General features: G+C 46.1%; 1 protein-coding gene across 1 annotated transcript; it reads left to right on the top strand.

Moving 5' to 3' along the window:
* Nucleotides 1-3,950: 3,950 nt before the first annotated feature.
* NFKBIA (NFKB inhibitor alpha) lies at nt 3,951-7,352 on the top strand. The gene is made up of 6 exons (XM_090033615.1): nt 3,951-4,275; nt 4,464-4,572; nt 4,666-4,876; nt 5,487-5,575; nt 5,691-5,951; nt 6,613-7,352. Exons 1-6 carry the CDS (start codon nt 4,049-4,051, stop codon nt 6,658-6,660), a joined length of 945 nt encoding a protein of 314 aa, XP_089889741.1. The 5' UTR covers nt 3,951-4,048; the 3' UTR covers nt 6,661-7,352.
* Nucleotides 7,353-12,356: the final 5,004 nt, after the last annotated feature.

Raw genomic sequence — 12,356 nt, 5'->3', positions numbered from 1 at the left:
ATGCTGCAGGTTTTTCCTCCCAAGGTGGAGAACCTTGCATTTTTTGGTGTTAAACACCATCAGGTTCTCATCTGCCCATTTGCTGAGCTTGTCCAGGTCAGCCTGGATCACCCGCCTATCTTCTGGCGTGGATGCTTTGCCCCAAAGTTTGGTGTCATCGGCAAACTTGGCCAGTCCACTCCTGACTCCAATGTCCACATCGTTAATGAAGATGTTGAACAGTATGGGTCCCAGGACAGAGCCTTGAGGGACCCCACTGGTCACAGGGCACCACGATGAGTGACTGCCATCAATTACAACCCTCGGGGTCCGACCACGGAGCCAATTTCCCAGCCAGCAGATCGTGGTGGAGCCAAGGCCACAACTCGCCAGTTTGGCCAAGAGGTGATCATGGGATACCAGATCAAAAGCTTTTTTGAAGTCAAGATATATGACATCAGTCTCTTCTCCCTCGTCCAGGTGATAGGTCACCTGGTCGTAGAAGGAAATGAGATTGGTCAAACAAGACCTACCTGCAACAAACCTATGCTGGCTATCCCTTAGGATGTTAGCCTGGGCCAGTCCATCAAGGATGGCCTCCTTAATAAACTTTTCTAAGATCTTCCCCAGGATAGAAGTCAGGCTAATGGGCCTGTAGTTAGCCGGATCCACTCTCCTCCCTTTCTTGAAGATCGGCACCACATTGGCCTTCTTCCAGTCTTTGGGCACTACACCAGAGCGCCAGGAGTTTTCAAAGATCCGTGCCAGGGGCTGGGCTATGACGCTCGCCAGCTCCTTGAGTACCCTGGGGTGCAGGTTGTCAGGGCCGGCTGACTTGAAGGTATCCAGCTTCTCAAGGTGTTCCGTCACGAGGTCAGCATTTATGGAGGGTAGGGGATCCCCATCACCCGGATCTCCCTGTCCCATAGCAGGCATGGGCGTCCCATGCAACTGATGAAAGGCTGACGCAAAGTACCTATTTAATAGGTTGGCTTTTTCCTGGGCGTCAATTGTCAGTTGCCCCATCTGGTTTAGCAGGGGTCCAACGTTGCCCTTGCTTTTCCTCTGGCTCCCCACATATCTGAAAAAGGACTTTTTGTTGTCCTTGATGCTTGAAGCTAGTTCAACCAAATATGCTATTACTACTGCTGCTACTATGGATAACAACAACAAATTTCAACCTTTCTCACGATGGACAAGTCTAGTGGCAATATTCTATGCTGCACGAGTCCAATCAAATCCCAAAGCTTCAATCACCTTGTTTGGGCTGTATGTAGATACAAAAATTCTGATCAAGTTTCCTGTGCTGCACCTAGCTGAGTCTTCCTTAGATGAGCACTAAAATGCAAGACTACATTGAGTCACAGCTACCATATGAAGTACTTCCACACCCCCCTCAGTCCAACAAACCTTTTGAACTGGTACTCCACAAAGATCCAGCAGATGTCACTATATACCCTGACTAACAATCCAGCTGTCGTCTTTAAATTGAGGATGCATCATACTTAGCAATTATAGGTGAAGGAAACCAAGTCTTGAAGCTGCTACTTAAGCTGGAGGCACTCCATAACACAGATGTCTTAACAACCGAGTGAATCAAGTTAGCAGAGAAGCTCAGATATATTATACGTAGTTAGATCAGAGGTTGTCTTCAGAGAGCTCAAAATATCTAACTTCACATGCCTTGATGTTTGTTATGATCATATAATGTGCAGCTCTGCACCTTTAGTACTGGAACCTCCAAAAACGAAACTTTTGCTTGTTTAAAGGGTTGATATGATAGCCTTAAACATCTGTGAGAACTTGGCAGTTACATTTCCATAGAGCAGGAAGTGGGTTAACCTTGATGTGACTTTCCATAAAGAAATCATTTTCCATTCTTCTTCTAACACCTACGTTTGCTTCAAACTGACTAAACTTACTTAAAGATGAAGACTTAACTGAATCCCTGGACATTCTAATTTTGTTTATCTGCACAACTTCAGCTGCAGAAGGAAGCGGAGAATTTATTTTGCTAATTCCAAAGTCATCCATTTAAACTGGAATGTGAAATGTTTAAATTTATGCTGATTCTGGCAAAACTGATTGTGCGCTTCCATATTCTTCTTATGTTTTATTCCCGCATTGTAACAACAAGGACAAGATTCACCTTTAAACAAGAATCTTTAGTCTTTTTTGTAGAGCAATAGCTTCAATTTACTTAGAGAGATTTTTCCTTCAAAAATAATTTCCTGCTTAAGGATTTAAATGAAGAGGAAAAACTGTTTCAAGAAACACATTGAAGGTTCATGCCTCTTAAATTAAGAAAGAAACTGTTGTGGAACTTTTATGGACCTGCCCAAAGAAACCACCACTGGGTTCTCCAAGGTCTAGTGACAAATATTCTTACTTTTTACAAGTCTGTGGGAAAAGTCCAGTAATGTTACTTCTGGCCTGACAATAAAGTTGGTGTATCATATGCTCCTTCTCTACTGACCCCCCGCTCCTCCTTGGATTTTCTCATAAATGTTTTCACAGGAATGCCATCCCAAGAGAAGACAAAAGAAAATTCTCAGACATCATTACTCAGTGTGGTCAGCTACAATCACAGAAAAAAACCTCTTGGAAAACCCCCCTAAATCTGAGGAGAAAATGCAAGCTTTGTCAATGATCTCAGCCAAAATAGCTTGTTGAATTCTACATGTCAGCCAATACGCCTAGAAGTATCTCTTATCAATCTAGGAGCTTTTGGTTTTGGTTATCCCTTTACCAGTGAATGTCACTGCACACAATAGATACTTCCAGCAAAGGAGATACGTGTAACAGCGAAGAGCATAAAGGCAAAAAGAAGTCACTGTTCCCAATTTGAACAGCATTTGTTCTTTTGAATACGTATGCTTTGGGAAAGAAGTAAATTTAACCTTTGACTGGTACTGGATCTACAGGAATGGAAGTGGAATTCCTCTATCTATGCCTCATCTGGCTGCACTGATGCTGGCTGGAGTTTTAGTACAAACTTCGGAGGGCAAAGGTGAAGTCCCCTAGAGAGAGAGTACCTGTACCAAGTAGGTTGCACAAGTAGAGAGGAGTTTATAGTCTGCAATTGCACAAAGTAGATCTCTGAAAAGCTTGTCAGACTCCACAGGCAGTTCTGAGGTCCAGGGTAGCTGGGCCTCTTATCTGTGCAATTATTGTTTCATACATCTCAGTAGTGTTTTGTCCTAACCTGATGAAACCCAAAGCCTGTTACCAAACTGGCATGGAACAGACTGGGCAGCTGAGGACCACCTGCACAACAGGGCAGTTGCTTAGCATCACGGCTGCCTCACCTCACACCCCTTGCAAGGACTGCGGTGCTGCAGCCTGAGGGGTGCTCGGAGGAGCTGCACGTCACAGTGAGTTTGGCCAGGTCATCCCCCTGCTTTTGGGTGAGCTTTGTGACCAGAAGGGCAGCACAGGACTGTACCTAGATTCCTGGCAGCCCAGGGCAAACTTTTAGTAGTGGGCCCCACTTTGCCAGAGATAGTAATAATAATCACTACTGTCCCCTTTCTGTCTGGGCCCAGTTGCTTGATTTGCCCATGACTGTGTCCAGCCTTGAGGTTAACACATTGCTTTGGGGCCTCCTCCAGAAAAGTCAGGCCTGAGGACCCTCAGCTGCTGTGCTAGGCTACTCCACTCCCACTTACCTGTGCTGGGCACAGTGGGACCCAGGAGGCATATGGAGCCCAGCACCACAAAGCCTCCTGCCAGAGGGGAAAAGCTTGAGGGAAAGCCCAGACTCAGGGGAAGGGTGAGGGGGAGGGAAGGGCTGAGGCCGGGACGTCCTTCCCCTGCCACGGAACAGAAAAACCCCCGGGCTCTGCCCGGCCAGGGGATTCCTCAGGCTAGGCGAGGCGCCGCCCCGCAGCAGGGCCGAGCAAGCCCAGCCGGTCGCTGCGCCGCTGTAACTGAGCTGGAAATTCCCGGGCAGGCCCCGCCCCGCAGAAATCCCCCCGCCTCCGCCGGCGTCTATAATGCGGCGCCGCGGCTCCACCGCCCGCACTCAGATGCTGGTAGCTGCTGAGCGGTGAGCACCTGCGACTTCGCCATGCATAGCCCCGCGTATTGCCCCGAGCTCGGCCCGGGCCTTGCCATGGTGCCGCGCAAGGAGCGCGCGGCCCTGGACGACCGGCACGACAGCGGCCTGGACTCCATGAAGGAGGAGGACTACGACCAGCTGGTACGCGACCTGCGCGACATCCGCCTGCAGCCGCCCGTCGCGTTGCCCGCGCCGGCCCCGGCCTGGCGCCACCAGCTCACGGACGACGGGGACTCGTAAGTAGGGTCGGGGTCGGGGCCGGGGCCGGGGCCCCGCGCGCGGAGGCCGAGACTGGCGGGCGAGCGGGCGGGGCCGCTGGAAAGTCCCTGGAGCGCGGCCAGGGCGGGTGGAAAGCCCCGGCCGGCGCCGGAAAGCCCGGCCTTGCGCAACGAGCCGCCTCACCGGGACTTTCCCTCCCCCGCAGGTTCCTGCACTTGGCCGTCATCCACGAGGAGCTGGCACTGAGCCTGGAGGCCATCCGACAGGCGCGGGACGCGCCTGCCTTCCTCGACCTGCAGAACCACCTCAGCCAGGTACCTACCCCTCCTCCCTGGGCCGGGCCGGGCTGGGCTGGCCACCACTCTGCCTTTGGCCCGTGGTTGACCCTGCTCCTGTTTGGCCCCCAGACACCGCTGCACCTGGCCGTGATCACGGATCAGCCTGAGATCGCCGAGGCCCTTCTCAAGGCTGGATGCAACCCCGAGATCAGGGACTTCCGTGGAAACATGCCACTGCACATAGCCTGCGAGCAGGGCTCCCTGCGGAGTGTGGGGGTGCTCACGCAGTACTGCCAGCCGCACCACCTGCACGCCATCCTGCAGGCTGCCAACTACAACGGTACGCCAGCTCTCAGTTTACACCAGTCTGAATACATGGCCCTTAAATAGGGCATTGGCTTTTTGCAACCAAAGGAGCTTTAGAAAGGTGCTAGCCTCAGCATTCCCATTTCACAGATGTGGAAACTGAGGCAGGAATGGAACTTCCTTAAAGTCTCTCTGCAGTGGAGCTGGGGATAAGTCACAGTCCTGCCTGCCTGCCAGTCTTTGCTCTGTCCACTGGCTCTTGGCACTTGAACTTCCAGCATCTACTGCTGTGGGGATTATCTTTTTGTTTTTTTGGCTTATATTATTTTAATTTTTGATGTTTTGCATGTTTCCTTGTTTCGTTAAACAAGCTACCGTGGAAAATCAACTTGATTTTTTTTTTTCCAGGCTTTTTTTTTTTATTATTATTATTTTTTAAGCATCTAGGAAATAAGGCTCTTCAAAAATTAATGTGATCCTCCTATTCTCTGAGCACTCTGTTTCACATAAATTTTGCCTCTTTGATTTGGAGCAGTGGTTTCAAATACCAGCATATTATATAGGATAGAAAGGAATTTAGATCCAAGTGAGTAATAATGTGTAATGGGGGAAGTAATTAATGTTTAAATGTGTTCGCCTTTCAGGACATACATGTCTCCATTTGGCATCCATTCAAGGGTATCTGGCTATTGTGGAGTGTTTGCTGTCCTTAGGAGCAGATGTCAATGCTCAGGTGGGTATTTGAAGCTCTTGGTTTAACTGAATGTGATAGCGCAGCCATAAGAACACATAGTTTTGTATTGCCACACTTCCTGAGACTAAATGTCCTGTTTTATTTTTCTGAACAGGAGCCTTGTAATGGCAGAACTGCCCTACACTTAGCTGTAGACCTGCAGAATTCAGAGCTGGTGTCACTTCTGGTGAAACACGGGGCGGATGTGAATAAAGTGACCTACCAAGGCTATTCTCCATACCAGCTCACATGGGGAAGAGACAGCTCCATCATACAAGAACAGCTGAAGCAGTTAACCATAGCAGACCTACAAATGCTGCCAGAAAGTGAGGATGAGGAAAGCAGTGAATCAGAATCAGAATTTACGGAGGATGAAGTAAGTATTTATTTTCACCTTTATTGCAGAAAGGACCTTCTATGCAAATTGCCCCCATTAAAGTTGTTGGAACCTGCTGCCCTTAAGTTTTAGGGCTGGGAGGTGATATTTGGTGGGATACAAAATGTAGTCTGTTACCACACTGGATATAAATCGTATACAATCAAAGCAGACTAAGAGGTTACAATAGCAAACGTAGTAGTAGTAGGGGCTCAAATACTAGACACCCAGTCCTATTGCAATTAATTTATTTAAATGTAGATGTCGTTTCTGGATCACTGTTTGTGAGCTTGAATGAAGCAAAACTCACAGTGATTCCAAAGAGACTTTTTTGAATAAGTGCTGTGAAATGTTGCACTTTTATTTCCTTATGATCAGGATCTTGTTAAGGGAAAGAAGATTGATAAAACTAATGTCACAACACAATACAGCCTTAAGAAATTATATAGTTGTTATTGAATGTTAGTGTGCAAATCATCTCAGATTTAAAGATTACATTCTGTTCACCTTGGTTGTGTGAGCAGTAGCTCACCTTAGTTGTGGGAGCAGTGACACTGAGGTTGAGATTAGCAGAGCTTGACCTGATTTTGCTTTAGGTATATCTGAGTGTTTTTCCTATAAAAGTATTGCATTGACTTACACTCTTCCTTTTCCCTTGTAGCTGATATATGATGATTGCATTATTGGAGGACGGCAGTTGGCATTATAAAATGGAGGATTCTCAGAAAGGACATGAGTCTGTACATATGCATAACAGAGACTTATTTTCTTCAAAAAAAATGGAAAAATGTGAAAAAAAATACTGAAATACACTGCACAGCACAGACCACATGACTATAACAACAAGATTCATTGTTCTGAGCTGCATTCTAATTATGGGAGAAACAGATCTTCAGTAGAAATCTGTGATGCATTGCACCACCCCTCAGCTAACTGGTTGTCCTAATATATGTTCAGTATGAAGACAGACTGCAGTCCACCTGAACATGCATTTCATATACAGGAATGTGTACAAGAGATGGCCAGAGAGCATGAGTATGGTGGAACGTTTGCCTCTAAATATCAGGACAGGTTCACATGAATATCCCATCCTCTTTTGAGTACTTTTCATAGACTTCTGTTGGGCTGATTTATAATGCACTCTGTTGACTAACCTCAGCTGCTCTTTGTGGTGTATTAGGAGATAAGAGGTATTGAAATGGAGAAGCTACCTTTCCCATAAAAGCCAAGAGGTCACAATAATGTTAATTGTGGACCTGGTTTCCAATGCATTTCGCACTGTGTGTGTCATAATTGCTACACCTTTAGCTGTTGTACATAATGTATATGTTGTACATTCTGTTTTATAATTATTTTGGTACCTGTGAGATTTGTATATTTATTAAAAAAAAGTAAAAGCCACGTGTGGCTGTGCAAAGTAATTCGCATGCCTTCAGATGAAAATCCAGTCCTGTTTTAATTTCTACTGCCCCTCCAAATCTCTATCTGGCAGGAAGAAAGCTTATTTAAGAGAGTCTGACATCAAAGATGGTAATGCATTGATCCTGAAATCCACAAAGGTCTTTTAGATCTTTAGTTCCTACTTTGATACCTAAATAACGTTATGGAGCTAGGTCTGAGTCACCAATGGGTAAAGGAGTAAGACCTTGTGTTCACGTTCCAGTGATCATGTTGCTTTTTAAATCCTTGTTACCCAAAAAATGTGTAAGCATTTTTGCACAACCAAAAAGATAGCTGGTTTCAAAGCCTAATGTTGTACTGTGGGCATTATTCAACTGATGCATAGGAAAGTGGTTTAGCAGATTGCAGAGGTCCTCTTTGCATCTAGGAGAAGCTACTTACCTGTGCCCTGCACAAAAAGGTGGGATGGGGAACTTAGGCCAAGAGCAGCAAAGCAAAACATTACTCTTGGACAATGAGCCCTTTAACCCAGAGATGTCAAACTTTTGTGCACCCCCTGGGCCAGAATCAGACCAGAGGGGTCCTTGCAGGCCAGGCCTGGACCTGGAGACTGAATTTAATGTAGCTGTTGTTTGCCCCATGCCACTAGCATGTTTGTAGTAGGCCTCCATAGTTTGGAGTTCTATAGTAAATCCCACTCTCAAATTCCTGGCCCCTCTGAGAGCTTTGCAGGCTGGATTTAGGATTGCTTGACAATAAAGCTGGAAGAGACATCACAAAGTCATCTAATCTAGGCCCCTGCTCAAGGCAGGATCATCCCTGACTAAACCAGCCAGTCCAAATATGTATCTAACCTGCTTCAGAAAGTTTCCAAGCATGAAGATTCCACAACTCCAGGTAGCCTGTTCCAATACCTGACCACCCTCAGAGTCAGAAATTTCTTCCTAATCTCCAACCTAAATTTCCCTTGCTGCAGTTTGAAGCTTGCTCCTAGTCCTGTTCCCTACAGCCACAGGAAAAAACTTATCCATCCTCTCTAATTGTCCTTCAGTAGTTGAAGACTCTTCTCAAATCCCCACCCACCTCAGCCATGAAAGCTGCGTGACCCCAGAGGCTGGGGGGGGCATGGCAACTGCCTGCAGGTGGTGATGGTGGTGGCAGAGGCATGGCAATAGCAAGCTCATGCACGCAAGCCACAACAGGGGCAGGCTGAACAGGGAGCTCCTGCAGGCAACTGTGGTGGTGTTGACAGTGGGCAGGGGGAGCAAGCGCCAACCAGCAGTCTGCAACCACCTGTGGATGCCATCGGCAGGGTGATCGGGGACAGCCTGCAGATGCCACCAGTGGTGTCAGCAACGGGGGGTGGCAAGCGGCGAGTGCCCGCAGGTGCCGCCAGCACCTTCAGCAGCACTTTTTGCAGGGGGTGAACTGCCAAGCTCAGGGGAAGGACATGTACCCACTATGCATCACCAATGCCCTCAGCCTTCTCTTCTCCAGACTAAATAACCCTAGTTCTTTTGGTATTTCCTTACAAGTCTTACCTCCCAGGCCCCTAGTCATTTTTGTTGCCCTTGGATGGACTCTTTCCAAACTGTCCATAACTTCCTTGATGCATGGGGCCCAAAACTGGATGAAGTACTCCTGGTGTGGCCCCACCAGCACTGAAGAGAGCGGAAGAAACACTGCCCTCAATTTGCAAGTGACACTTAAACTTGATTTTGCAAACAACATTTAACCCATACGTCATGCATTTCACTCCCCTGCTTTAAGCTTTGCATGGGGTTCAAGGCTGCTACCGGTAGACACGCATATAGTAAATTACATGGTACATGTTTTCTTCAGAAGGTGAAAGGGCAAAGCAAGCTCCACCAGGATTGGAAGCCATGGTTTGTGAGAAACATGAGGCCCTTCAGGCCATATGCTTAAGGGTATCTAGGTGCCTACAGCTGCAGACAGGCATATTGCTCTAGATCTTGAACAATATTTGGTCATCTATTAGTGGATGATTCCAGTGGGAGGGAGCACTTTTACACCCTTAAAAGTCTGGCCCCTGCTGATGGTTGTAAATTAAATGCACATAGATTTGGGTTTCCTCTTCACACTTGCATGGAGGCCTGGGGTTCTCTTCAGCAGAGAAGTGGCAGATGGTTCAGCCCACAGGACACAAGGATAACCTGAGGCTATCTGCTGAGGTCTGAACCCTCACAAGATCTACACCAGCCCTCAAAGCACTGTAGCCCCTCCATGGTATGGATAAGGACTTCATAGGGACACTCCTCACTGCAGATGTCACAACACAAATAGGAACTCAGGTAAGAAGGTGGCAGCTTTCTCAGCTGAGTTTTACAATAGCTTGTCGTTAAAACTTAGAGAATGGAAAGCAATCCACCCTCCCTCCCCACCCCCAGCCTTACTCCAAGTCTAGTTGTTTGATGCCTTCAGGATTCTTATGAAGGGGACTTCTGCTGAGGGAAGGAAAGCATGTCATGGAGCAAACATTACATTCTTCCATCCCCCTTTCCTGGCCCAATCCACCTGTCAAAAGCCACAGGTTTTGGCTCCTTTCCATCTAGGGAAGTAGATTATGTGAGTTTAAGCCTGTTGGACATTCTTTCAGCTATTCCTTCCAGCATCTTCACGAGTAAAACAATTTGGATTAGGTTTTCCTCTGCATCTGAACTTGATAAAAGGAAGGAGGGAAGTAAATGTGGACTGCTCTGACTTATGAGTTCTTATGAGAGCCTATGAAGCAGCTGAGTTGCACTACAGCTCTTCCCCAACTCAGACATGTCCTCTCCCTTCCCTGGAATACTCCCTGTAACAGGATGGGGTGGAGTAGGGCAGCTGACACCAGAGCTTGTTCTGCCAGATGTCTGCCTGCAAGTCATTCCCCCTTCAGGAGGGGAATTCTCAGCTGGTGGCTTATGGACAGAATCCAGCCCCTTTGCCTCACTTGAGGGACACAAAAAGTCAGATTGTAGTAGAAAAATCAGCCTTTATCTTTAAGAAGGACCTGTACCAATGTTCTGCCGAAAAGCTTTATGATGTAAAAGTCATCTGAAGATCTGCCTTTTCCCAGGGATGTTTTACATGGGGATGAATGTCTCAAAGGGTAAGGCTCTCACTCATTTGCATTGAATCCAAAGGCCGGTGTGGATATGACTGCATGAAATTGTCATCCTGAGTCAGTACTATTTCCCTTCCACCAGTATTTCATTACTGTATCCAAGGTTTATACTCTGAAACTTCCTGTTAGAAGGCCATGACTGATTGGGCCTGTGCAATCTACCAGTCTCAGGAACAGATGAGAACCAAACAGACTTGGCCAGATTATTTTTAAATGAACTTTGGGCCTAAACCCACAACCTTTTATGGATCCAGAACTCCCACTGAACCCAAAAGAGGAGTTCTGCAGTACACAAAGTATGCAGGGTCAGGCTTGTTACCATCAATTTAAAAGAAAAAATCCACTGAAGGGATACAGCATTAATAGCAAGCCAGTGAACTGCATAGCTTTGACAACATAGGAACACACAAGCTGCATACCCACATGCTGTACGTAGGAAACAAGTCCAAACTGCTGTGCATTTTCCTTGAATAGGAACCCAAGCTCAGCATAATGACCTATAGTAAGAAAAGCTGATTTGTTCCTTTCACCTAGATTTCCCCATGTATAAATTATGGGGGAAAAGGCTCCACCAAACTGCAAGCATGCTACAATGGTAAGCTCTCTAGAGGTGCTCAAATGCTAGTGCTAGACATGGTATAGGAAATCTCTCTTCCACTCTCTCCCCTACCCACCTTGCCTCTCTCAGCAGTGCTCCCTTCCTCCTCCCCGCCCCCATCTCTTTTTTCCTAGCCTTTCTATTCTAATCACTGCTTTCTATTTAGAAGCTTTGCTTCCTGCAATCCCTTTACAGCATCTGATGAAGTAAGCCCACTGCTTACAACTGCTTATACTATGCTTCTCTGATTTAGTTAGTCTATAAAGGTGCAAATCTATCCTGCCTTCTACCATAAAAAATATCAACATAGATTCAGTATCAATACACAGGACATATAATAAAGCCAAAGAATTATTATTACATGGGTAAAGACAACATTCAAAGAAAAATTCACAAATGTTTCTATGGCACCATACTAGCCAGGAGTTCTGGACGCTGTGGTGTATTCCATGCAGCCAATTTCAACATTTTGACAAAGATAATTTCCTGAACAACTGACTTGTTATTTCCTTGTAGAAATAGGCACTTTACCTTACAAGGAAGTTATTATGCTGCTTGACAAACCACTGCTAAGGTATAAGTGCATTTGTAAATCTCTTTTTCCAAAGCATCATTAATTCAAAGCAATAAGTTGTACTTAGAAATCAAGATTTTTAACAAGCATGATGTAAATTACTACATATATCTTTTGTAAAATAAATTTCTGGTAATTCACATTGTTGCAGCAATCCCAACCACAGTGAAATTCAGTATAATGCTTTAGAATTTTTCCTGATAACAATTTAGTTATGGGGAAAAGATGTTCACAAGTCACCTGCATAGTGCAGTGCCTTCTGAGAATAAAGTAAAAAGGAAGCATTGCCTCTGCATATGACCCTTAGGATGGGTGGGATGGGGGAGGGGAGAGAGTCTAGCATCAGTAGTCTTTCTGTCCCCTGCATCCCCAAAGGCATATAGAAGGTAAAAGGAAGGGCTTGCAACACACTCTAGCCACCTTAACATGTCCAGACAGGCACAGTTAAGGCCTGGACCTTAGTTTTGGGCATTTGATTGGCTTAATAAGGGGAATTTCCAGTAGGACAATTCCTGTATTTAAAATCTGGACTGCTATTTAGACACAAAGAAAAGGTTTTCTTAGCACAGAAGAACGCCTATGGCTTCTTACCCCTTTGTTTGTTATCATGACCTTTGCTTGTTTTCTCCATGGAAAGAAACCTCACAAGATTTCCTGAGAAAAGTCATGAGAAAATTATGACCCTATATCCAGCCTCTAAAAGCT

Source organism: Crocodylus siamensis, chromosome 2 (genome assembly GCF_052110815.1).
Source record: "Crocodylus siamensis isolate JL-2025a chromosome 2, ASM5211081v1, whole genome shotgun sequence".
Taxonomy (NCBI): domain Eukaryota; kingdom Metazoa; phylum Chordata; order Crocodylia; family Crocodylidae; genus Crocodylus; species Crocodylus siamensis.
This window is presented reverse-complemented; position numbering and strand designations above follow the sequence as displayed.